We start from the raw sequence: 27,469 nt of genomic DNA, 5'->3' as shown, positions 1-27,469 counted from the left end.
GGGGACACCTCAATTTTGTTTATTTTAATGCTTAAGAATATCACCTTTAATCAGGTCTTTTACCCTCCCATACAACTTCAGGAGAGAGTCAACATATGTTTTCTCATTCTTTAGAGTGACTAGTTCATTCTTTCTGAGACTCAGCACTTCCTTCATAGCGTGTTTTTTCTCCTGGGCTGGAAGACTTGTACTCTCTGAAAAAAAAGAAAAGGAAACCAATAGAACACACAAACATCCGCTTGTGGCAAGACATTTCTTCCACCCACATGAACACGCCCGACGTGCTGAGCTATGTGGAGGGTGACGCAGGGGGCTGCGTGCAGGGCCACTCCAAGACGTCCCCGTGTCAGCAGCACGGAATAAAAACAGCCAGTGCTCTGACACGGTCAGTATCTTATCACTTTCCCATTATTTTCCTATGGATTAGAAGCCATCGCCTGTCAACTTCCTGGCGAGAAGAGCCACTAATCATAAAGACGACAAAGATCACCCCTCTACAAGACACACAGGCAAACACAGACGCTTCTTATCGTCTAACCCCTCATGAGCCTGAAGTCCACATCTCAACTTACTTAACTGCCAGATGTCAAGGAACTGATTCGTGTGTTTTATGATCAGCTCCAGTTGTCCAACTAAAATCGCTCCACTGATGAGGTCATTAGTAACTTTTCTGAACACAGAGTCAGCAGTGGCCATCAACTTCTTGCCTTCATCGGTAATATTTTCTAATATTTTCTCATTGATTCCTGATCAAGTTAAGAACAGAGTTAAAACGGTGGGCACCCCACTTCCTTCCCATGTTATTGAATTCCCAGTAACTTCCTCATTGCTCTGACCCAACTTCCATACAATAAAGCAGTCATTCTGTGTTTCCAGATGTGCTTCTCACATCCCTCGATTCTGCTTTGCCCAGGAGGTTTACATCTCACCCAAATTCACCTCCCAAAGGACTTCCTGCTTCATGAAGACGATTCCTCAAATGACCAAAGTCAGCCAGGAGAACCACGTTTCTCAGTTATTTTAAACCTGTGCCCTCTTCAGTATACTAAATATCTTTCTTAAACTAGACATCACCGCCTTTAAAATCTCCCATCTTGAGAACGCTTAGAGAAGAATAAACTGCACTAGGGATGCACTGACACCCAGTGAGGGTTATCTACGTGGTCTTAAGGAGGCATCTTCACAGCACATGGAAACAAGATAAACATCAGTGTGATGGCTATACTCTACACATCTTGGCTATCTTGCAAAATTTTGAATGTGAATTTTAGGATCAATTCAGAGGGCAAAATTTTCAAACATACTTAACCACCAGAAGGTTTCTCTCCCAGTCATACTAGGGTCATACAGTTGGGTCATGCCATTAAAAGCAAATAAAGCAGCTTTATTCACAATTGCAAAATCTTGGAAGTATCCAAGATGTTCTTCAGTAGGTGAATGGACAAACTGTGGTCCATTCACATAATGGAATATTATTCAGTAGTAAAAAGAAGTGAGGTATGAAAAGGCACCTTCAATGCATGTTGCTAAGCGAAAGAAGCCAATCTGAAAAGGTTACAGAGTGTGTGATTCCAACCATATCACTTTCTGCAAAAGGCACAACTGTAGAAGAGGGGAGAGGGGAGGGATGAACAGGTGGAACACAAGGTTTTAGGGCAGTGAAACTATTCGGTATGATACGGTAATAGTGGATGCACATCATTAAACATTTGTCAAAACCCGCAGAAAGTACCAGAGTAAACCCAATGTAAACATTGGTCTTTAGTTATTAATAACATATCAATACTGGCTCATCAGTTGTAACAATCGTACCACACTGAAGCAAGACATTAATAATAGAGGAAATTGTGTGTGTGGAGGGGCTAAATATGGGAAATCTCTGTACTTTCTGCTCAATTTTTCTATCAACTTAAAACTGCTCTAAAATATAAGGTCTATTAATTTAAAAGACACAAATGTAATATTTTCAAGTGAGTAGTTTTTAATCATTACATAGGAATTCCACATCAATCTTCTTATTTTATCGCTACAACAACCCTGCCATTGAAGAAACTTAGCTTTTTGTTTTATGGCTGTCCCAGTAATTTGATGAAACTGAGACGCAAAATAACCTAACTGTGGTGCTTTTCCACTAGATCTGAATCTAAAGACTCACACATAAACCTGAATATAATGTTTTTAGGGAAATACACATCTCCCTCTCTTTGGTCACAAACGCTTGGGTCATGGAATGTACGGGTAGAAAAATCAGGCAGTACTTAGTTTTTGCTAAGGTCACCAGTATTGGATCGGACATTTATATGGATCTCAGAATAACAAAGAGAGGGTTTTAGACTCAGACACACTTGGGTTTTGATTTCAGTTCTTAACACTTATTCTTGGCAAGACCTTGGGTAAGTCCTATCACATTCTCCACCTCAGTTTCTTTGTCTGAGGACCCTCAGGACCACTTCAAGTATAAGACATCAGCATGGTAGCTGGTGTACAGCAGGTATTCTATGAATGGTGGCTTTCAGTATTAGTTCTCAATTACAATACAAGATACTATGAACCTTCCTGGGTCTTTCCATCCAAGCTGCTTCTTTTGGCAAACATCAACCCATTCGAACTGACTCACAGGTCAAATACTCTGCCCTACCCTTGGGTCAGGAGGCACCACTGGACAGAGCACATGTTCCCAGCGCCCTCTGTGAACATACCATACAACTTGAAGAGATGATTGATTTCTGGCCAAGTGAGCAGGTGATTCAAAACCTCACTTAAGTCATCTACAAATTCCCCTCTACTTCTCGGCCAGGACTTAGTGATCACAGCAGACACAAGGGTGCCACATTTCCTCAAGTCATTATAAGAGATTTTCTCAAGGATACTGGTCTGAGACTACAAGAAAATGAATAAAGAGAGGGATATTTAGAAGGTTTTTTTGGTTGGTTTGTTTTTGAGTAACAGAAGTAAATTACCCACCCAACAGCATTTCAGAAATCCCTCATAACTACTTTTACAAAGCCTCAAAAAAACCAATTGTAAATAAAATGCTTAACTTTTCTTAGGGCATGTCCATTTTCCTGTGCACTGTCTCCGTAAGTGATGAACACTGGGGATGCGGAAACAGGTACCGACAGACAGATACAGACACAACCCACAAGTCACCCCCCTTTCCTCTGGCTCAATGCCAGTTTCTACATTTTTCTTGGGACTTTCACATTATGAAAAACATCAACCATAATACAAGTAAACCATTAATACTGGTATCCTTTGTATTCCTAACTGTAATTCTTTTAAAGCTGCCTACAAACAACACATAAATTTTAATTCTCTTTCTAAGTGAATTGATAAAATCTTTTCAACTTCATACATTTTTCTTCCATAATGCTTTGCTAACCTTTGGGGTCTTTTACTGCATGCTAAGCAAGTGTCATTAGCAAGCAATAAAACAAAGGCTGGGTAGGTGGCAATGATAATAATGGGGCATTTAGGAGCAGCCTGTGAGATTTCTGGAGGTCACCTGTGAGTTGCTATGATACCATGCAGTGGCAGGAAGCTGAGTGGCATTTCAAGGAGTGGGTACAGGGTACTGGATTTCAGGCTGGGGAGGGGGATGCCAGAGCCCATTCTTTGCATCAGTGCAGGGTCTCAGAACCAGCGGCGCTTCATAGCCTTTAGCTGATGACGACAGAAGGCAGGTGTGAACCCAAACGCAATTCCTGAGTGGGGAAGGTTGTTCACCTGGCAGACCGAGCCCACGGCTTCAATGGCACACATCTCAAAGCGTTTCGACACACTGTCTTCTGCGCCTCCAGCATCCCAGTTAGTGCTACAGAAGGCAGAGATCTGGGAGAGAGGCTTCTCCTGCAAGACAGGAAGATGAGGGTGTGAGAGGTTTGGCGTGCTGCACTCTCAGACACTATGGAATGAAAACACCCTAGTAATTTTCACTTTCCTACGACTGTATCAGCTCCCCATTACTTTGACCTTCTTCCCATCCCACGCTAAGCATGTCCTCCCTGTCTCTAACCATTAGACCAACAAGGCAAAAATTCAAACCAGACCAAGAAGGCTAAAATTCCCACTTCGCAGAAAAAGCATCCGGCACAGCAGCTTGCAAAAACAGGTAAATTTAAAAAAAAAAAAAAAGGCTTCCCTGGTGGCGCAGTGGTTGGCAATCCGCCTGCCAGTACGGGGGACATGGGTTCAAGCTCTGGTCAGGGAAGATTCCCACATGCCGTGGAGCAACTGAGCCCATGCACCACAACTACTGAGCCTGCGCTCTAGAGCTTGTGAGCCACATCTAGTGAGCCTGCGTGCCACATCTACCGAGCCTGCATGCCACAACTACTGAAGCCCGCACGCCTAGAGCCTGTGCTCCGCAACAAGAGAAGCCACCGCAATAAGAAGCTCACACATCGCAACAAAGAGCAGCCCCCACTCGCCGCAACTAGAGAAGGCCCGCCCAGCAATGAAGATCCAACACAGCCAAAAATAAATAAAATAAATGTATAACAGAAATATAAAATTTTTTAAATTAATTAATTAATTAATTAATTTAAAAAGGTTTCTTCTTTGCTTCTCTTTTCCTAAAAAGATCCATTTAACAGTTACGTAGAAAACCCTCATATCACATTTTTTAAAACCCGAATTTTCTAGGGTCACAGGCCTTAATTAAAAATGGGGAGCACTTTTGTGTTGTCCCCACTTGTCACTGGGTTTAATAGGGCTCTTGTCACCAACAGGCCACTTAGAGCCACAGCATATAGGGTTAGTGCCTATTAGAACCCCATGCATGCTGAGGGTTCCCCTGGTGCCCCGACCTTGTGCCCTTATTCTTCTCTGGAATACCATCTGCGGTCAAACTATTAAGGCTGAATCAGAAACACAGAGTCATATGAACCCCATGCCCTGTCCATTCAAATGCAGTCATCACGTGTCTTAGTTGCTTCTCACGGTCTGGTTTTACCGACTTCCAAAAAGAACATCCCCCGACTTTCAGTACCTGTTTGAGCCTCCCTTCCATGTCCCCCAGCAAGGATTCCTTCCAGCCATGCTCTGCAGGGAAGTTTATTTCCACCAGTCGCCTCCAGACCTGCAAAACCCACATGTAAGGGACAGCCACTAAGACACCTAGATGCCACAGTGTAATTCTATGAAGGAAGATGATTATGCACAGCGCTTCGAAGACACCTGGGTTCTGACTCATCTTTGTCAATGGTCTGCTGTGTCACTGGCGTGTCAGGGCAATCCACCTTAGCCTTATAAAACGAAGGGTCCTGACTGGGACAGGTCACCTCTACAGTCCCTTCCACCGTGTAACTGGTTTTTAACCTGAAAGGATTTCCCTCCATTGTTTTATTTCAAAAAATTTCAAACGTAACAGAAAGTTGCAATGACAGCACAAGGACACTCATATACCTTCAGCTAGACTCCCCAGCGTTTAAAGTGACTGCTTTATCTCTTTCTCTTTTGTGCTCCCTTTAGTCTCTCTCTAGAAATAGGCATTGTCTCTGCTGAACCATTGGAAGGAAGTTGCAGATGTCATGCCCCTTGGCCCCTAAGTCCTGGGCAGGCATCCCCAACACTGTGTGCCTTCTGCTACACGTGGTAGTACAGGTGTCACTCTGAGGCCAGTTCACGTGGGTGTGACCTTTCTCGAGGAAGGGTCCCTGTCCACATTTCTCTCATCGTCCACAGGTGTCCTTCCTGACTGTTTGGGTCATGGATCCAACTGACGGGCACACACTGCATTTAGTTACCATGTCTCTTTTCCAGAAGAGTTCTCCGGCCTTTTCTGTCTTCCCTTCTGTTATGATGATGACAACGTTGTTTTCTTTTCCATTATGGTTTACTACAGGATATTGAATATAGTTCCCTGTGCTATACAGTTGGGCCTTGTTGTTTACCTATTTTATATATAGTAGTTTGTATCTGTTAATCCCAAACTCCTAATTTATCCCTCCCAGACCCCCTTTCCCTTTTGGTAACCACAAGTCTGTTCTCTACGTCTGTGAGTCTGTCTCTGTTTAGTAAATAAGTTCATTTGTGTTGTATTTTAGATCCCACATGTAAGTGATAGCATATGGTATTTGTCTTTCTCTGTCTGATTTACTCCACCTAATATGATAATTTCTAATATGATAATCCTCTTCTGGTCATTACTCATTGTGATACTCAAATTGCCTCAAATTTGGCTAGTGGGAACCCCTGCAAGCTAGCTTCTGTCTCCTTTTTTAAAAAATGTAATCATTTTAGATGTACAGAAATACTGCAAATATAGTATGGAGAGTTCCAGATACTCTCAGCCCAATTTCCCCGAGTGCTAACACGTTACGTAGCCATAGTACAGTTGTCAAAGCTAAGTAATTAGCATTGCTAGATTACCATGAACAAAACCACTGGCTTTATTTGGATTTCACCACTTTTTTCCCATGAACATCCTTTTACCATCCAGGATCTAACCTAGGATATCACCTTGGATCTAGTCCTGTCTCCCTGTGACATGTCACCACTAGACTTCAAGCACTTCTACTGTCTGGCAATACAAGGTGTTTCAGGCTGGCCTTTCACTTCTTCAGCCCCACCTCTAGAATTTGCTGTTCTTTCCAGAAGCACAGGTTTGGGGGGTTTTTGTTTTGTTTTGGTTTGGTTTTTTAGGGGAAATGACATTTAGAAGCCATGACTAGGGCTCTGGGTGTGCTCACGGACCTCGATGTCACGATCTCTAGGCCCTTTCAGTGGATGGAGTCAGGAATTGTTGTTGCTTTTAATTTTTTAAATTTTTTTAAAATTATTTATTTTTGGCTGCGTTGGGTCTTCATTGCCGTGCACGGGCTTTCTCTAGTTGCGGCGAGCAGGGGCTACACTTTGTGGCGGTGCACAGCTTCTCGTTGCGGTGACTTCTCTTGTTGCGGAGCACGGGCTCTAGACACGTGGGCTTCAGTAGTGTGGCTTGCGGGCTCTAGAGCACAGGCTCAGTAGTTGTGGCGCACGGGCTCAGCTGCTTCGCCGCATGTGGGATCTTCCTGGACCAGGGCTCGAACCCATGTCCCCTGCATTGGCAGGCGGACTCCCAACCACTGTGCCACCAGGGAAGCCCCTGTTGTTGCTATTTATTTATTTATTTATTTTTATACAGCAGGTTCTTATTCGTTATCTATTTTATACATATTAGTGTATGTATGTCAATACCAATCACCCAATTCATCCCACCACCACCACCACCCCACCCCCGCTTTCCCCCCTTGGTGTCCATATGTTTGTTCTCTACATCTGTGTCTATTTCTGCCTTGCAAACCGGTTCATCTGTACCATTTTTCTAGATTCCACATATATGTGTTAATATATGATATTTGTTTTTCTCTTTTTGACTTACTTCACTCTGTATGACAGTCTCTATGTCCATCCATGTCTCTACAAACGAGCCAATTTCGTTCCTTTTTATGGCAGAGTAATATTCCATTGTATATACGTACCAAAACTTCTTTAACCATTCGTCTGTCGATGGGCATTTAGGTTGCTTCCATGACCTGGCTATTGTAAATAGTGCTGCAATGAACATTGGGATGCATGTGTCTTTTTTTTTTTTTTTTTTTGCATGTGTCTTTTTGAATTATGGTTTTCTCAGGGTATATGCCCAGTAGTGGGATTGCTGGGTCATATGGTAATTCTATTTTCAGTTTTTTAAGGAACATCCATACTGTTCTCCATAGTGGCTGTTATCAACTTACATTCCCACCAACAGTGCAAGAGGGTTCCCTTTTCTCCACACCCTCTCCAGCATTTGTTGTTTGTAGATTTTCTGATGATGGCCATTCTAACCGGTGTGAGGTGATACTGTTGTTTTTATTTGCATTTCTCTAATAATTAGTGATGTTGAGCAGCTTTTCATGTGCCTATTAGCCATCTGTATGTCTTCTTTGGAGAAATGTCTATTTAGGTCTTCTGCCCATTTTTGGATTGGGTTGTTTGTTTTTTTAATATTGAGCTGCATGAGCTGTTTATGTATTTTGGAGATTAATCCTTTGTCCGTTGATTCGTTTGTAAATATTTTCTCCCATTCTGAGGGTTGTCTTTTCGTCTTGTTTATAGTTTCCTTTGCTGTGCAAAAGCTTTTAAGTTTCATTAGGTCCCATTTGTTTATTTTTGTTTTTATTTCCATTACTCTAGGAGGTGGGTCAAAAAAGATCTTGCTGTGATTTATGTCAAAGAGTGTTCTTCCTATGCTTTCCTCTAAGAGTTTTATAGTGTCCGGTCTTACATTTAGGTCTCGAATCCATTTTGAGTTTATTTTTGTGTATGGTGTTAGGGAGTGTTCTAATTTCATTCTTTTACATGTAGCTGTCCAGTTTTCCCAGCACCACTTATTGAAGAGACTGTCTTTTCTCCATGTATATCCTTGCATCCTGTGTCATGGATTAGTTGACCATAGTTGCATGGGTTTATCGCTGGGCTTTCTATCCTGTTCCATTGATCTATATTTCTGTTTTTGTGCCAGTACCATATTGTCCTGATTACTGTAGCTTTGTAGTATAGTCTGAAGTCAGGGAGTCTCATTCCTCCAGCTCGGTTTTTTTCCCTCAAGATTGCTTTGGCTATTCAGGGTCTTTTGTGTCTCCATACAAATTTTAAGATCTTTTGTTCTAGTTCTGTAAAAAATGCCATTGGTAATTCGATGGGGATTGCATTGAATCTGTAGACTGCTTTGGGTAGTATAGTCATTTTCACAATATTGATTCTTCCAATCCAAAAACATGGTATATTTCTCCATCTGTGTGTGTCATTTTTGATTTCTTTCATCAGTGTCTTATAGTTTTATGAGTACAGGTCTTTTACCTGTTGTTGCTTTTTAAATCATGAGTTCACACTATACCTCTAGCTCCTTCCAAACCACAGACCTCCTCCTCTCTCCCCTGGTCCACACATCCCTCCTTCAGTGAGAAAGAACCTGGGCTTCCAACAGCAGCAACCCTGTGTCCATCTGCTCAGCCTTAGAGTACACACAACATAGCTCCAGACTTGCTACACCCATTCCACTGCCAACAACAAAACTTCTAAACCAAGTTCAAGATTTATGTATGTTTTCCTCGTTTTGACCTTAGACTCTGTCCCAGTGAGGGTGAGTGGTCACAGTTCTGGGCTCTGGGTATTTGGATTAATGATCTTCTCCCCTCTGTGTAGATAGGTAATAAGTCTGAAGAAGTCTGAGATGGAGTGAGAGTCATTTGTCTCTGTTCATGCACAGTCTCAGCTATGTGATTTTATGATGACTCCATTAAAGTATCCCTGGAAGGCAACAGCCTATTGAAGTCTGGTTTGATGACGTCAGAGGGCCATTTGGTTGGTTTGCTTATATCACTTTATAGAACTTCGTCCTGGAGCCAACAGTCTTTAGGCCCTCCCTCCTCCTCCTCAGTGGCACAAGATTCTGTCCACACCTCGGTTTCTGGAAGCCCTCCCTGCCTCCCAACCTTTTGGGACTGATTTCCAGTTTCCTCACATTCAGACGCCACTCTGTCCAGTTTCCCTTTCAAGTAGCTTCCATCTTATTCTTCTACTTTCAACATCATAAACCTGACTCATAACCTCAGCACTGGATCAGACTCGAATGCCCCTCCCCGTCAGCCCAACAAGGTCTGTCCTCACCGTTCAGCAGCCTCACCATCGGTGTGGGGACCATGGCCCACCCACCAGGGTGCCCGTGCCCTTGGGTCCTGTTAGGGGAGCAGCTGCCCATTCTGCAGACAAGACCCACTGGGTTCCCTGCACTCGGCAGGGCTTACCTTAATCTCCTCGCAGTAAGCGAAGGTGACAGAAAATATATACCCAGTCAGGAACACGCCCTTTCGAAAAATTCTCTGAAGCCAAGATCTTGTAGCAGCGAGAGTCCCCTGGAAGACTGTTTTTACTGAATTCTTCTTTCCAGTTTCATTTCCCTGCCCTCCTGCTGAATCCTGTCACCACAAGAGAGAGACAGAGAGTTTAATCGTCCCTGCGCTGTGGACCCAAAGGATCGTCGATGCCACTCCCTTCCCCCCTGTGCACCCGATGCCACCTGTGCGCTCAGACTCACCGGCGCTGCCAGAGCCTGCACATTCATAGCACTTTCATTTCCCCAGAGCGTTTCGGCTTCACTCTGGGTGGGCAGCATGGGGTGACGAGGCAGGAGAAGGAGTGGCATGGACGCCTCATCAAACGACCCCAGGCAACTGTTAACAGAGGCAACTCTGCCTTTGCCAATGCACAGACTTCCTGGGCTCCGAGCTGAGGAAGAGCCGACAAGCTTCCTCCGGACAGGGTGAGAAGGAGACACCAAGGGCTCGGAGCTTCCAGCAGCTCAGAGAAGCCGAGCTAGTGTAAACCCTGCCCCTTAGTGACATGTTTGGTCTGAGGGCCAGGAGGTAAACCCACGTCCCTAACCACTGGTGCTCTTTCCGTGAGGTTCTCCCTTCATTCCCTCTCCCTGAAAAGCTCCTTTTCCCCGGGGTCAAGGGTTCTAGGGATGCCTCCCTCCCTCACTCCCTCCCTCTCTTTCTCACCAGAAGCACCTTTACCACAAAGCAGATACAGCCCAGCCGTCAGCCCCACTTAGACAGAGGCCTCTCCCAGTTCTGTGTGTGTTTTCTTTTGCTTCAACTGAGCCCCTCAAATTGTGTAACTGTCAGGACCCCTCAAAACTGGATCTGTTGGTGTCACTCCCTCCCTCCAGAGATGCTTGGCCCAAGGGCTAAAGACGCAGTGGCAAGGCGGCTGCCCAAGGAGCTGACAGCACAATCAGTAACCAGGGCAAGTGCCAAAATGAGAAAGCACAAGCTATTTTCAAGGCACATAAAGGGTGCTGTACCCAGCCTGGTGGGGGTGGTTCTTCCCGGAAAGATTCGGGGAGCTCTGGGCAGCATGGGAAGGGTGGGCTGGGGTACAGGTGTGACGGGAGCACAGCACTCAGGATGTGGGTGGCAAGGGCCGGCGACAGTTCTGAGCTGAAAGCAGGACATGCTGACCCATGCTGAACATCCCCGCATGGTGCAGCAGCTTCTAGAACAACCTGGAAGCTTTAGCAGGGTGTGCATGCCATCTGTGATCTGGCATTGCCTAGATCTCAGCTCCATCTCCAGCCACACTAGGCTACCCGTGGGCCCTCCGGAGCGGCATGCTCCTCTCCTCCCTGACACTGCACGGGCTGCTCTCTCGCCCTGTGGGAACGCCAGCCCCTCTGAAGGCCCTTTGTTCCCAGGGCACCTAATCCACACTCCAGCTTAGCATTAAGCCACTGTGCTGCAATTATGTGCTCACAGGATGGTCCCCCACCTACGCAACCCTGCTGCCAGGGACCTGTCTTCTCCATCTGGGTGTCCCCTTCACCCAGCACAGATGATGGACGTAAGTGAACAACCCAAGTCTGAAAATCTACTCTAGAAACTTCAGCTTTGCTCCTTGTTTTTCTCCATCTGATGTCCTAACAATCCTATCAACCCTTTATGTCAGCACGCAACCAAAAGCTTTTCAAAAACTCTTCATATACTTTGGTTTTATTTAATTTCAGTTTTGCAAAGCTTTCTGTTTTTATGGCACAGGTAGAGTATTTGGATCAGACTGTGGATTGCACTAATCTGAGATCCCAACCAACATTTAAGATAGTTATTTCTACAGGAACATATACCCTAAGTAACTGACAAATTTCAGATTTCTTGAACACAGTTTATCTAGACGTTGGCACCTGCCTATGATGGTTTAAATAATACCCACTTCAGGAGAAAGCAATCATCTTACCAATAATGTTTATTTTTAAATGTATCCTTGGTATTTTAAAGAAGAAAAACGAAAAGGAACAAGTTAAAACATATACTTAATTATTTTATATCACTAATGTCCCAGTTCTGACTTGTCAAATGCTTAACAAATAAATGGTCGATCTAAATACGAAATCATCTATCACCTTCATGTGGAAGCTCAAACTCAAGCTGGTGAAGATCACACAACAATGGGAAAATATAAGCTGCGGACAACATGCGACGTCATGGATGGATCTCAGAGATGTCACGTCAAGTGAAGAAAGCCAGACACAAAAAGGAAAGAGTTCAAAGACGGGCAAAACTAATCCGTGGTGGCAGAAATCAGGAGAGTGGTTACCTCTGGGAGGTGTGGAGCGAGGGGGGGACAGAGCTCTGGGATGTCCCTACAGCTTGATGAGGGAAGTGGAGCCTGTGTGGAAAGGCTGTAAGGTGTGCACTTAGGTGTGTGGACCTCGCTACTGTATTTGAGTTTCAGTGAACAGGAATAAAGCTCAGGTGGGAAAGACTAGGCATGAACATGCATTTGGGTGGGGAGGTCCTTGCCTGAAGTCCCGGCCACTTGCAGAGCTCTTGAATTAACCCAGTCACAGCCGATACTCTACACCTGAGATCCTGCACTGCCTCCTTCCCTCCAACGCAAGCCCTGGAGGGCAAGCACGCAGACCCTGGTTCACCAAAATAGCCTCGATGCACAGAACAAAACCTGGCATCAAGTAGGTACTGACAAATATCTGATGACACAATCAGCCACTCTGGGTCATTCTAGCAATCCTAGAATTAGCCTATCTCCTTTTTGAACTGAGGATGCTTCAGGTTCCATAGCTCTCCTGGGTACAACGTTATGTGTATGTGTTCCACTTACCACTAGAAGTTTAAGTATAATAATTCTGCAAACAATCTCAGCAGATAAGGCAGGCATCTCATAAAACGTGTGTTGTTTTGTTATTCTGCAGGTAGATTCGTGAAGTTTCAGGCACACAGTCAAGTAGGACTGTATCAAGGGCTCCTCAAGAATCCTACCCCACAAAGAGTTGAAAGAAATCAATGAAGTAATTTAGGAGGAATGAGAAAACAGTACCCCTTATCCATGACGAGTTCCTTCCCTTTAAAACACCTACAAGGAAGGCACGTACTTGATCCCATATAGGTTAACATCCAGGACATCTATCTTGAACTTCCATCTATCCTGAACTTGTGACTAAGATAAAAAGGAAACAAAGTCCTTTTGGTTTGCCTCCACGGTCTGAACTATTTTAACAAAAGCAAGTTAAACTATTTCCAAGTGTATTCCTTTGTTTGAAAAAAATCTTAGGGATGCATATTACCAAAGATTCAAATACCATACAAATTTTTTTAAAAATCGGGAAGATACAGGGAGGGAGAAAGAGAAAGAAATGCTAGAAGAATATATCCTGGGATACCCTGTGCATGAAATCTCTTCCAGCTCTGCGTGGACTTGCTTACTGGCTGACACATGACCAGAGCTGAGAGTTAGGGAGTTGATCAGAGTGGGGTTTAGAAGGCAGCATGAGAAAGGAATTACTGGGGCGATTGTGTAATACACAGAATTAGGTGGGGTCCCTGAAGCCCCAGGTGCTTGATGTTAATGAAGACCTGACACCCCCACCTCCATCCTGAACACCCTACTAATTCAGATGAGGTGATCCTGGCAGTGTTCCAAGAATCTCAGAAAATACCTTCTCTCCCACAGGTACATGTCTATTGTTCTGCATTCTGTACACTGTGCCTTCTGGGTATCAGAGGTCACACAAATTTGCAGGAGCAAATAATTTCAGATAATTATGGAAAGCTAACTTTGATTTTTATTTTCAACTTCCCTGACTTGCAAAAAAAATTTGAAGACTAAATGCTGATGAAATGCAGGACACAAGCATGAATATGTAATATGATGGTGATCACTTAAAAATAAATGACAAAAATGCACAGGAAAAAAGACCAGTTGGAAATAAACCAAAATCTTAGCAGCTGATTTCTATGCTTTTCCCTTTTTTAAAAAGTAGGATGATTACATTAATACCTTGAAAAAAGAAGTGGGATATATATTAATTTATGACCTTCCATTAATGACAGCAAATATGGGATACAGCCAATCATTAGGGGATAACCGTGTGCAAGAGAGAGACTACACTTTACTTTTCTACTTACTTTTCCTGATACATATCCAGGAGGTGCAACAGCATTTGAAAAGTACTCGTAATACTCTAGGGTGGGGAAGAAAAGAAAAAAAGGGAGGATTTAATCATGATGCCACCATCTTTGCTAAAACAGACCCCAAAAAATCCAACATAAATAGAGCATAATAATTATTTTCTTTCTATAAACAAATTTTAAGGGGCTCAAGTACTAATCTTATACCTTCTACAAATAAAACGCAGGATTTAAAATTATACCATTTTGGGGACTTCCCTGGTGGTCCAGTGGTTAAGAATCCGCCTTCCAATGCAGGGGACGCAGGTTCGATCCCTGGTTGGGGAACTAAGATCCCACATGCCACAGGGCAACTAAGCCTGCGCCACAACTACTGAGCTCATGTGCCACAACTAGGGAGAAGCCTGTGCACTGCAACAAAGAGCCCGCACGCAGCAACAAAAGATCCTGCATGCCGCAACTAAGACCCAAAGTAGTCATAAATAAATAAATAAATAAATAAATATTTTTTAAAAAATAAAATAAAATAATACCGTTTTATCCATCCCCAAAATGGGAAAGGACAGAGAGCAATTAGGAAGTGGACCAACACTCAGAATAACTTCTAGCCCTGCCTTGCACAATCACACATACCCAAAGGCTACTGTTTTATTGAATTCTATTTACTGAAACAGAATAACTCAAGTAAATCAACCCTTTACCCTACGAAATATTGACCCCTCCTGGTTCTCTTTTTTCTAAATGCTTTACCCTGTCAGGTTTTCAGAAAAGGAGAATCACACACTCTGACTGATTCGTTTTTGATCTGCTTTTGCTAAGCAAGGACTCAAGAGCCGATTCCAGACAACAAACCTGGATATTTCCGTTGGAGATTTCCTCAAGTCCTTCAAGCCGGTACCAAGTCCCTAGAAGACAGTCCAGGACACGAGGGGGTGAGTAACTCAGGTAGTCGGTGAGGTCTTCCATGTAATGAACCAAGTCACTCAGAGGGAGCAAACTGAACCAGGATCGGAACAGATACTCATCCACATATAGCAAATGTCTATTCTTTCCCATTATCTGGAGTAATTGTTTCCTATATAAGGGAAAATTGGAACAGAAAAAAAGGGCAACAGTGAGATCAGTAAAAGAGACCAAGTTAGTTAAAATTATGTTAGAAGGGATCTAAAAAGTTCTGATTTCAAAAATGATTTAAATGCTAAGAACTCAATCAAATGAGAGGTAAACAATAATACATTAAGAATTCAGCAACATGGATGAACTCTGAGGACATGGTGCTCAGTGAAATCAGCCACTTACAAAAGGACAAATACTCTGATTCCACTTATGTGAGGTCCCTAGAGGAGCCAGATTCATAGAGACAGACAGTAGAGTGGTGGGTGCCAGGGGCTGGTAGTGAGGGAGGGAATAGACAGTTGTTGTTTAATGGGGACACAGTTTCAGTTTTACAAGATGAAAAGTTCTGGAGACGGACGGGGGTGACAGTTGCATATCAATGTGAACGTACTTAATGCCACTGAACCGTACACTTAAAATGATTAAAATGGTAAATTGTAGGTTAGGTATATTTTATCACAATAATAAAAGAATCCACCAAAAATTAAGCATTTTCCAGCTTTACTGGGATACAACCGGCATATGACACTGTGTTATGGTTAAGGTGTAAAATGTGTTGATTTGATACACTTTCTTATTGCAAAATGATTACCACCATAGCATTACTTGATACCTGCATCCATGATGTCATATAGTTACCATTTCTTTTCTGTGGTGAAAACATTTTCTGTGGTGAAAACATTTAAAAGTTGCTACTCTCTTAGCAACTTCTAAGTAAACAATACAGTATTATTAACTATAGTTACCATGCTGTACATTAGCTCCCCAGAATTAATTTGTCTTCAGAGTACTGAAGTTTGTACTCTTTGACCAACATTGCCCCTTTTCCCCACCACCCAGCCCCTGGTAATCACCAATCTACTCTCTGCTTCTGTGAGTTTGACTTTTTTACATTTCACATATAAGTGATATCATACAGTATTTGTCTTTATCTATCTGACTTATCTCACTTAGCATAATGCCCTCAAGGTCCATCCATGTGTTGCAAGTGGCAGGATTCCCTTTTTTTTGTGGCTGAATAATACTGCATCATATATACATATATATGATGATATACACAAGTATATATACATCATATATATGTATACACACACACACATATACACACCACTGCTTCTTTATTCATTCATTTGTTGATGGACACGTAGGTTGTTTCCACATCTTGCCTATTGTGAATAATGATGCAATGAACACAGGGGTACAGATAGCTCTTTGAGATACTTATTTCATTTCCTTGGGCTACATACCCACAAGTAGGACTGCTGGCAATCCTATGGCAATCCTATGGCAGTTCTTTTTTTAACTTTTGATACTGTTTTCCATTGTGGGTGCAATAATTTATGAACTAAGCATGTTGATGCATGAATAAGCAAGTGCCCTGGATCAAACAGTCTACGCAAACCCAGTCCGGGGAAGGTCTTTAAATTATGCTGTTCTGTAACACCGTCCTGGAGACCCGAAAAGATGACAATGGGAAAGTAAATACAGCCAAGTGCCACAGAAGCGACAGAGGCTACGCGAAACACATGGATGGATAAAGCTTCACTGCATACTAAAGGCCACTTTTGCCTAAAAGACACGATCTTTAAGACCAATGCTAATGTTTGTCATTCTCCAGCTAAATTTCTTCTAGATAGTCAGTTTTCTAGATAAATGCCCCTTGAAAGGCATTTAAAATATATATAATTATATAAATAATCTTAATTTGGCTTTAATTTCAAAACGTTCCAATAATAGTGAAGAAGCAATAACTTAATTCAGCTTACTCACTATTTCAATCCCTAAAAACCTATAGGCTAGATCCTACTGGATTAGGGGCGGGGAGGGCAGATGAGAGACTTGGAATAGTTTCTTTGACAAAAAACAAAGTGAATGGGGGATGTTATCTGTGCTTGGAAATAAGTGTTAGTATTAATTTTTTTGTACTGAATTTGTATTTTTTATTTAGCTTTTGTACTTAAATTTGATTTACCATTTTTCTTTAATGGATTGTGCTTTCTGTGTCTTCTCTCAGAAATCTTGCCTTGCCTCAAAACAGTACTTCACTACCTCAAGATGTGCACCTACAATGTGCAAAGCCTCCGACCTGCGCAATTCTACTTCCAGGAATTTATCTTGAGGAAATAATTGGACAAGGAAAATTACAAAGAAGTGCATCAAAGCATGCTTACAAAGCGAAAGTGCAGAAATAATCCAAGTGTCCAGGCACAGAGAACCAGCTGAATAAAATTTGCAACGCTAAGCAGTCATTACAGAAGTAGGTGTATATTTACTTGCGAAAAAAATCGTTCACAATATACTGTTAAATGAAAAAAAGAAGGTTGGAAAACAGGATAAAACAGAATAAATAATCTATCATAGAGGCGGGGCAGGGGGGAATTGCATGAAACCAGACAAAAGGTGCAAACTTCCAGATATAAGATAAATAAATGTTAGGGATATAATGTACAACATGATAAATATAATGAACACTGCTGTGTGTTACATATGAAAGTTGTTCAGAGAGGAAATCCTAAGAGTTCTCATCGCAAGGGAGAAATTCTTTTTCTATTTCTTTAATTTTGTACCTATGAGATAATAATAGATGTTCACTAAACTTATCATTGATCATCATTTCGTGATGTAAGCCAAATCATTATGCTGTACACCTTAACCTTATACAGTGCTATAGGTCAATTATATCTCAATAAAATTGTAAGAAAAATAAAGAAAAATACATAATCTATCTTCTGTGGTTGATTTTTAAGCATATAAAGCACCCACGTATCGACATTTGGACAAAACTCTGCAAATACACAGGCCAAAGTGTTAACAGCAATGATTATCTCTGGGGTTGCAGGCCATTTTTGTATTTTTCTTTGTATTTCTTGCTTGTTTAAAATTCTATTTTTTTTAAAATTTAATTTAAGTTAATTTATTTTTGACTGCATTGGGTCTTCATTGCTGGGCGCGGGCTCTCTCTAGTTGCGGGGAGAGGGGGCTACTCTTCGTTGCAGTGTGCAGGCTTCTCATTGTGTGGCTTCTCTTGTTGTGGAGCACGGGCTCTAGGCACGTGGGCTTCAGTAGCTGCAGCACGCAGGCTCAGTAGTTGTGGCTCGTGGGCTCTAGAGCGCAGGCTCAGTAGTTGTGGTGCACAGGCTTAGCTGCTCCGAGGCATGTGGGATCTTCCCAGACCAGGGCTCGAACCTGTGTCCCCTGCATTGGCAGGCGGATTCTTAACCACTGAGCCACCAGGGAAATCCCCTAAAATCTTAAAAGAAGTAATTTTAAAAGAAGTGATACATTACTTCCGTCACTAAAAGCAGGAATGAGTGGGTACTAAAAGTCCACTGGAGATCTTGGAAGCACAGTTATGATTCCAAGATTTACATACATAAGTGCAGGTCTGTAACTTACTGATCTGCTCTTTTCTCCCGAAACTCCGAGAAGGAGATGCCTTCAAGGGCTGCCCAGGTGTCCTCGGGCTGCATGCCTGAGTCCTGGGCTGGCGGGGACAGGTCCATGCAGTGGTGCAGCACAGGCAGGGCACACACCCAACGGTCAACCTTTTTGTCCATGCACATTTGGCACAGGTTTACCAGGGATGCTCGCCAGCTAGAAAGGGAACAGAGATCTCACGTGAGCCCAGCACGGCCAGTGTCAGGCCAACCCCAGGGGTTCGACACCCACCAGGGAAGGGACAGCTCCTCACACAGAGCATAAGATAAGAGTGCTCCGGGTGTCTGAGCACAGAGTGACCAGGCCAGGGAGAAACCTCAGGGGCCCCCTCGGCACCCCCAAAAAGCATCAGGCACTGAACTGGCCCTTTCGAAGCCCCAGAGCAAACTCCTGGTGGCATCTTTCCATCCTCCTTGACAGTGGAGGAGACAGAGGTTCAGAGAGGCATGTGATCTACGCAAGGCCCCCTGTGCCAGAGCTGGGGCTTGAACCCAGGTCATCTGGCAACAGTAAATCTACATATAAAGCAACTCTTTACATGTAAGGAAGGAGCCTATAAATAATACATGGCATGTTCCCTACAATCACAAAACATGGATGTTTCTTAAGACCTGGAAACACTTGTACATTTGCCAGCATTTCTTCTCTCTTTCAAAATGAACGGGGTTTAACTGGGTGTTTTAAATTTGTAAAACCACAAGGCAGGTGTCCCATAAGACTGACTGCTCAGAGAAGGCTGCCCAATATTACCCTTGAGTTCAATTCAAACAGCTCCAGAGAAAAGAACTTGGGACCATCACAGGGTTCTGGGGCGGCACCTCCACCCAGTGAAACGTGAGTGCCTTCAGGACAGGCCGCGGCCTCCACCCCACGAGTGCTCCGGGCCCAGCGCAGTGACGCCCTGGCTCGTGAACTGGGCACGGCAGCTGCAGAGGCCACGGGGAGGGCACCCACAGTACTTCCACAAACATCCTCAAGTCCGGCTTCGTTGTCTTACCATGACCCCCCCACCCCCAAATACACGCACGTGGGGCTGAGTTATGATACACTTTAAAGCTGCTCAAAAGCAGGGTATTCAAGAGAATATGTAATAAAATGAAAAATAGTACATAGGCTAGAAAAAGGCTAGCGGGATAAACACTGAAATGACAACAGTGAGTAGTAAAATTCCGGGTAGTTTTTATTTTTTACATGTTTTCATCCATTCTCTGACAAGCACTTATTTTTATAATCAGATAAAAACCATTAGAGAGCTAGAAAATCTTTACACACACAAACACACACACACACACACACACACACACACTACCTCTGAGACGTTTCAAGGATGTGGATCAGATCCTTGCGAAGGGCATCTGATGAACTGGCATTCGAGCAAAGGAGGCAACAGAGTGAGCCCAGGTCACTTTCCGATAAGAGAAAGTGAAATTTTTCCACTGAGAAAAGGACAATCAGGCCCATTCTCAATTTACTCCTCACTGGGCAGTCTTCAGGCAGAGAGTTCCCACTCATTTCCAGAAATGGTGCCATTTTCTTTGTCAAACATTCCCACAGGTGTTTTCTCACCTGCTCCCAGGAGAAAAGGAAGATACAGAACCATGGCATTGAAGCCACCAGAGGTGTCAGGAGCTGCCCATCACTATGCTTACTTCCCCATCAGCTGGGCAGGGAAGCCCGTGTGCAGGGGTCACCCACTGCCTGCCTCCCCACTAAACCCTGAGCATCCCCCTCGTCCTGGGTCTTCGGGAGGCGCCACCAGTGGTATGTCCAGAGGCCTCAGCATGATGGAGGGGCTATCAGGTGGGGGTCCTGAGCCTTATAAGGGTATACTGGTCATCTCAGGTGTGGCTCCAGGTCTGTCTCAAAAACGCCTAAGCCATACCACAGAGCAGGTAGAGATGCAGTGAAGGGCGCCAGCCTTCTTGTGGTGGAGGGGAAGGGCAGGTGAGGGGGTGGGACCAGTGGTGGAGGGGGACAGGTGAGGAGGTGGGACCAGTGGTGGAGGGGGACAGGTGAGGAGGTGGGACCAGTGGTGGAGGGGGGCAGGTGAGGAGGTGGGACCAGTGGTGGAGGGGGGCAGGTGAGGAGGTGGGACCAGTGGGGGGGGGGAGCAGGTGAGGAGGTGGGACCAGTGGTGGAGGGGGGCAGGTGAGGAGGTGGGACCAGTGGTGGAGGGGGGCAGGTGAGGAGGTGGGACCAGTGGTGGAGGGGGGCAGGTGAGGAGGTGGGACCAGTGGGGGGGGGGAGCAGGTGAGGAGGTGGGACCAGTGGTGGAGGGGGGCAGGTGAGGAGGTGGGACCAGTGGTGGAGGGGGGCAGGTGAGGAGGTGGGACCAGTGGGGGGGGGGAGCAGGTGAGGAGGTGGGACCAGTGGTGGAGGGGGGCAGGTGAGGAGGTGGGACCAGTGGTGGAGGGGGGCAGGTGAGGAGGTGGGACCAGTGGGGGGGGGGGAGCAGGTGAGGAGGTGGGACCAGTGGTGGAGGGGGGCAGGTGAGGAGGTGGGACCAGTGGGGGAGAGCAGGTGAGGAGATGGGATCAGTGGTGGAGGTGGGGCCAGGTGAGGAGGTGGGAGGAGGAAGAAAATGGGGAGGACAAAGAATTCCCTAGAGGTGGCACTAGGAGAAAAGGAACTGAAATATCCTGCCCCCATCCACCTGGTGCACTGATTCTAGGGGTCATCTGGCCACTAGGAGGTGGGGTGATGCTGAGTGCCCAGGAGGTAGAGAAGGGAGCTGCTGCTGACACCCCTGAGACCCGGTACCTCCTTCTCTTCGTACTGCAGAGTGCTCCACAGCTGTTCTTCTCCTTCATAGATCTTGGGCACCCGAACAACAGAATAAAACTGCTGGAACTGGGTGAAAAAGTTCTTTAAATTGATGGCATTCCAGGTCTCGAGGATGCTGAAGATGCGGTCCAGCATGACCGCAGCCGCGATCTGCTTCCCATTCACCAAGTTTTTCCTTGTACCATCTGTTACATAATCCATCAATTTCTGCCACCTCCCAGGGGGCTTCCTACAAATTATATCATCGTACTGGTGCCAGTCTAAGATTAAAAGAGCAATGTTATACTTAGGAGCATCAAAACCCACTAGACCTGGATACTCCACCCTGGAAGGCTGATCTTGACCAGAAGAAATAGGATGAAGGAGCCAAGGAAGGGAAGAAAGACAGGAACACCACAGAACGTGGTAAACGGAAGGCAGCAACACTTGCTCCATCCAGGTACCCATCCACAGATAAACAACATGGGGCCTGGCCCCTGGGTGGAGCACGGCTGTTTAGGACAAGTAACCTGGACACCATACAGTGAATTGAGTGAGGCACACCATTCAGCTGCCCTGAAAATACTTGAAACATGTCTTTGTCGAACTAGACGGTTCAGCACAATTGGTACATGAGCTCCTGAGAAAATGACCACACAGGGGTCAAAAATTTCATGCTGAAACTGCATCACTCACTAGCACTTGTGCACCATTTTGGTATGTTATTTGGTGCAAGTGCTCATTTCCTCTGTCCTGGGAACCGTGGTGCCCACTCCATGAAGGATGGTACAGGTCACATGACAGACAAAACAGCCCTCGACATGGGGCAAGGGCTGAACCCATGGCTGCTCTTATAACCAGCTGAAATGATATGAGTACGGACCTAGAAAACCCAGGAAAATCAATTGTCAAATAATTAGAAGGCAAAGAGGTCAGTAAGGCACCAGAGGCAACACAAGTACATAAAAATAGCCATGAAAATCAGAAAGTCCAGCCTCCAAACAGGCCTCCTGCTCCTCAATGTCCAGTCTGCTGTCTTTGCTGGAAGTCCCCACTCACCCATCCCTGCCCCATCCCGGCCCTGCCCGGCGATAACTTGGAATCACTGTTTGGATCTGACCTCAAACTGTTTGGATCACCTCCTGTGGAAGCTTTTCCTGCTCCATATGTCCCTCACAGGTGGGGGACACAATGGCTCTCTCTCGGTTTTATAAAAACGCTCTTCCAGACAAAAGGTGAGTGAGAGCTGCTGGCCTGGGATGGCCAGTGCCGTGGAGGTGAAGGGAGCGCCAATCAGTGTCCTGGGCATGGGATACCCTCGACCCCGGGATGGTGGGACAGGGAAGGACATTAATGGTCTTGGTCTTGAAGAATCTACTAGAAGAACAGAAACAAAATATTTAAGTTCCAAACCCCCAGAGAAAAGAGAAAGAAAATCCAAAAGTTAGAAAAAGTACAAAAAAGAACAAGGAAACAAGGTAGAGAGAAAAGACATGATTATTTGTCAAAAGTGAGTCTTCCACTGACAGTATCAATTCATGCCAATGGGCTAAATTCACCCATTAAAGATGATTAGATTGGGAACTCCCTGGTGGTCCAGTGGTTAGGACTCCGCGTTTCCACTGCATGGGGCACAGGTTCGATTACCAGTCTGGGAACTAAGATCCAGCAAGCCATGTGGCACGGACAAAAGAAAAAAAAAAATGATGATCATATTGAATGGAAAGAAAAAAAAAACAAACCAACAACAGTCCAGCGAAACAGAGACGGGGCTGCAAGAGTTGAACTTGAGAGCAAACAGCAAGAGTTGGGACAAAAGCAAAGAGGCTAAGAGGGTAGGCAAGAAATGCAGACACAGCAGAATCAGTTTTAGGCAAAACACAGCACAAGGAAAAAGGCACTGGAAGGGATAGAGTGCTAGTGATGGCTGTTTCTGCCACCAGCACACACATCTGCCGTCTGGGTCTCCCCCACGTCACAGGGCTGGAGCCCAGAACCTCCATTCTGCCTGCCTTGCCACAGTGGGTTCTACCAATGAGAGCGCTCACAGGAGGCTTAGAAGGAGGAAGAGGGGAGGGAAGTCATCTCTCTCTCTGTTTATTGGGATTGATGAAAACTACATTTATTTAACATAAACCACCACCACACCAAATAAAGCAAAGCACAAAACTTCTCAATCAACAAGAGTGCCTTCCAGACACTCCTCCCAAATCACCTGCATTGATGATGTCAGGGGCTGGGGCACTTCCCCACCTGGGCTCAAGCAGTGACCTCCAGACCCTTGGAAAACAACGAAGGCCCTCTCTGGCCTTCCCATCAGCCCTTGCATTGGTTACTATGACTCACCTCCTTACTGCTTAAAACTCCTGATTTAACCCAACTGACCAGGGTACCATCTCCCAGGGAGCTCCAATGTCAACCTACCAACAGGGCATCTAAATAGGACGGCCCACACCGAGAAGTAAGCAGTTAAAGTGCCTGTGCAACCATAAGGAAAAAGCTTTAACACTCATTTTTTAAAAACGCTTGCAAAGTATAATTATTGAAAAACACTAGAACAATATCATGATTAAGAAAGCATCTGAAAATAAAGTTACTTGGCAATCCTGAGTTACTCTACAACCTAAAAATCTGTTTAATGACAAACAGCTCATACAACTCAATATCAAAAGACAAACAACCCAATCAAAAAATGGGCAGAAGACCTAAACAGACATTTATCCAAAGAAGACATACAGATGGCCAACAGGCACATGAAAAGATGTTCAACATCACTAATTATTAGAGAAATGCTAATCAAAACTACAATAAGGTATCACCTCACACTGGTCAGAATGGCCATCATCAAAAAGTCTACAAATAAATGCTGGAGAGGGTGTAGAGAAAAGGGAACCCTCCTACACTGCTGATGGGAATGTAAATTGGTGCAGCCACTATGGAAAACAGTATGGAGGATCCTTAAAAAACTAAAAATAGAGCCACCATATGATCCAGCAATCCCACTCCTGGGCACATATCCAGAAAAGATGAAAACTCTATTTCGAAAAGATACATGCACCCCAATGTTCACTGCAGCATTATTTACAATAGCCAAGACATGAAAGTAACCTAAGTGTCCATCAACAGATGAATGGATAAAGAAAACATTATCTATATATATATATCTATATATATCTATATCTATATCTATATATATATGTGATGGAATATTACTCGGCCATTAATAAAGAACGAAACATTGCCATGTGCAGCAAGTGGATGGACCTAGAGAATATCATATTAAGTGAAATAAGTCAGACAGAGAAAGAAGAATATTATATGATATCACTTGTATGTGGAATCGAAAAGATAATACAAATGAATTTATTTACAAAACAGCAACAGACTCACAGACATAGTAAACAAACATGGTTACCAAAGGAGAAAGTGAGGGGGGAAAAGGATAAGTTAGGAGTATAGGATTAAGAGATATACACTACTGCATATAAAATAGATAAGCAACAAGGATTTACTGTATAGCACAGGAAACTATATTCAATATCTTATAATAAGCTATAATGGAAAATAATCTGAAAAAATATATATATATAACTGAATCACTCTGCTGTACATCTGAAACTAACACAACAACTAACTATACTTCAATGAAAGAGAAAGGGAGGAAAGGAAGGAAAGGAAGGAAGGAAGGAAGGAAGGAAGGAAGGAAAGAAAGAAAGAAAAAGAAAGGAAGGAAGGAAGAAAGGAAGAAAGGGAAAGAAAATCTTTTTAAAGGACTTTGAAATGATTGTCTCTGTGTTAAAAAGTGCATCTCTATCTGGTTTGACAGCTTAAGTACCAGGACCCAGCCAGATAAAATCTGAAGTGACTAAGGCAGTGCTTCTTAAATAAGAGCAAATAGGACCTGCTATCCCAAATCACTACCACCTCCTCCAGCAAGATTAGATCAGCATCACCTCTTGTCTGATGAGGGGTCACCTCAAGCATGGAAACAGCCAGTTTGGATCATCCAGCAAGTACAGGGCAAAACCAGAAAGTATCGCAGGGCTCTGTTCTTTGGTAAGCCCATACAGAATAGAGTCTTTTGGAGGCGATCGAGTCAACACTTGGGCACATTTAAGAAGAGAGCATGACTCTAGTTTCTCCTCTGTCTCTTTGGGCCAGTTCAAAATAACCAAGCACCTGCCCCACCGACCTCAATCGCTGTCAGCCCAACAGAGGTCCTGGCCACAGGCAGCATCAACTGCAAAGACCCCTCCAGATGATTCCAAAGCCCAGCCAGCAAATCACTCCCAGCTTTCAGGCTTTCCTAGCTGAGGCCCCAGACATCAGAGAGCAGAAACCAGCCAGCCCTGCTGTGCTCCATCCAAACTCCTAACCCACACAAGTCATGAGTATAAAAAAACAAATAAATAAATAAACAAAGCACTTGGTCTTGGTGACAGACTGGAACATCTCTCTCAAAAGCTGACAGATCGATCTTTTTAAACAAGGACTTTAATATTAAACAGGCTTCAGCTAATAGATATACATACAGCTTTTGAGTCCACAAAATTGATTATCCATTCTTTCTGAGCATACGTGGAATATTTATGACAGACCAAGAAGTCAGCCACAAAGAAGATCTAAGCAAATTCCTAAAAGTAGAACCCATATAGACTCTCTATATAGAACACATGCACATGTACACACACACAGAAATACACACGCACACTGGACACACACACGAACACACACACCTGACACACACACAAACACCACACACACTGCATACAGTGAGTAGAAAACAGAGCACAGATAAAAGAATTAGATAACAGATAAGAGAAAGAAAGAGAAACAGAATAAAGTGAAAAAAAGAAAATAGAAGAGTGACACTTATGACAGACAGCAGGGGGCAGTGGATCCAGCCCCTGATGGCTTCTGCTGGATGTCTTATTCACAGTCGCCATTTGGAAATCTGGGAAGGGCTTGTGGTCCTGGCAGCCCTGTTTCCCTTGCCCTTGCCCCCACTCACTGCTGCCCCTCTAGGCCCCAGTCCCCTTACTTCCCAGCGGCTCTATCTTCTCTCCTTTCCCTTAGTAAAAATCCTTTCGCTTGTTTACTCTTGTGAGTGGTTAAGCTAACCTGATCAGAAACATGCTTCCAAGCTCAGGTTTATGAAACATAGAGCTGGGGGGTAGGGCAGGGCCAATGCCAAGCAAAGAGGACCCACACGGGCCAAGGAAAGCCTTTGATCCCCAAGGAGGAACGTGCAGCCTTCTGAGCTCCGATCAGGAGCCCAGCCTGAGGCTTACCTCCCGAGCCCAGAAGGGAAGATTTCACATGGAGACAGCGGTTCACGTGCTCGCCTTCCTTCTGCTGACATTTGTAGATGACCTCATACTCCACAGGGCCCTTGCCTCGCCAGAGGACGTACTTGTATGGAATGGGTTTATCCAGGTGCTGCTTAGAAATGATGGTGCTGCCTTCAATGAGGGACCCATTCTCATGTAGGTCTCTGTGAATAAACAGGACACCAGCCTGTTATCCAAAAAATCCTCTCCCAGAAATCTTCATTCTTCTCAAACACAGCACGGAGTGCAGACCCAGAGCTATAAATCGATGCTGACCGAGAGGATGCTTCCAGAACAAGGCACGGTTTTCACACAGAGACAGAGAACGGGCCAAGGTGAAGTATGACAAAGAAGTGCATTACAGGGAAGAGTTGTTTGAAATATTCATCTTCCCAAAGGTCTAAGGATTAATCAACTTGATAAAAATTATGATTTCAATATATTTCAAAGACTGGATGTTCTGTACATTTCCTTACGGGCCTACTGGGATATACTCACTTGGTGTAGTACATCTCGCAAACATCATGATTCCATCTGGGCTTCCCAAATTCTTCTCCGCCCCTGACAAATACTTTGTGTTGGCTGGGGTTGAACTGGAAATGTTTTGAAATGATTGCATGGAAGTACACCGTGATTCCTTCCAAGGAGCTCAGTGGGCTGGGGGAAAGCCACGGAGGAAAACACCGATTAGATCCGGATCTGTCTACCTCTCTGTGGGCGCGCACACACACACACACACACACACACACGTGTGTGCACACAGGATCCTTGTTTCTTGGCTGTGCACTAACACACACCCCAACGACGTGCAAGAGCGTCCACACTTCAGACAGGCTGTCTGCCATGTGGGTGCCCTCGGCTCTCCCTCTACAG

General features: G+C 44.4%; 1 protein-coding gene across 5 annotated transcripts in view; it reads right to left on the bottom strand.

Moving 5' to 3' along the window:
* RNF213 (ring finger protein 213) overlaps nucleotides 1-27,469 on the bottom strand; it is a 115,473-nt gene that overhangs the window by 59,178 nt on the left and 28,826 nt on the right. For all 5 annotated transcript variants that reach the window (XM_082372787.1, XM_082372786.1, XM_082372789.1 and 2 more), the window contains 14 exons: nucleotides 27,095-27,253; nucleotides 26,558-26,760; nucleotides 21,264-21,547; nucleotides 19,813-20,069; nucleotides 18,462-18,659; nucleotides 14,802-15,024; nucleotides 13,947-14,002; nucleotides 12,643-12,796; nucleotides 9,771-9,941; nucleotides 4,991-5,080; nucleotides 3,727-3,849; nucleotides 2,700-2,880; nucleotides 573-746; nucleotides 45-194 (listed from right to left, as the gene is read on the bottom strand). In XM_082372787.1, the coding sequence (XP_082228913.1) occupies nucleotides 45-194; nucleotides 573-746; nucleotides 2,700-2,880; nucleotides 3,727-3,849; nucleotides 4,991-5,080; nucleotides 9,771-9,941; nucleotides 12,643-12,796; nucleotides 13,947-14,002; nucleotides 14,802-15,024; nucleotides 18,462-18,659; nucleotides 19,813-20,069; nucleotides 21,264-21,547; nucleotides 26,558-26,760; nucleotides 27,095-27,253 (2,423 nt within the window). The remainder of the gene's footprint in view (nucleotides 1-44; nucleotides 195-572; nucleotides 747-2,699; nucleotides 2,881-3,726; nucleotides 3,850-4,990; nucleotides 5,081-9,770; nucleotides 9,942-12,642; nucleotides 12,797-13,946; nucleotides 14,003-14,801; nucleotides 15,025-18,461; nucleotides 18,660-19,812; nucleotides 20,070-21,263; nucleotides 21,548-26,557; nucleotides 26,761-27,094; nucleotides 27,254-27,469) is intronic.

This window comes from Balaenoptera borealis (assembly GCF_965194805.1).
Source record: "Balaenoptera borealis genome assembly, chromosome: 20".
Lineage (NCBI taxonomy): Eukaryota > Metazoa > Chordata > Mammalia > Artiodactyla > Balaenopteridae > Balaenoptera > Balaenoptera borealis.
The sequence above is the reverse complement of the archived record's forward strand: the minus strand, read 5'-3'. Positions and strand labels throughout refer to the sequence as shown.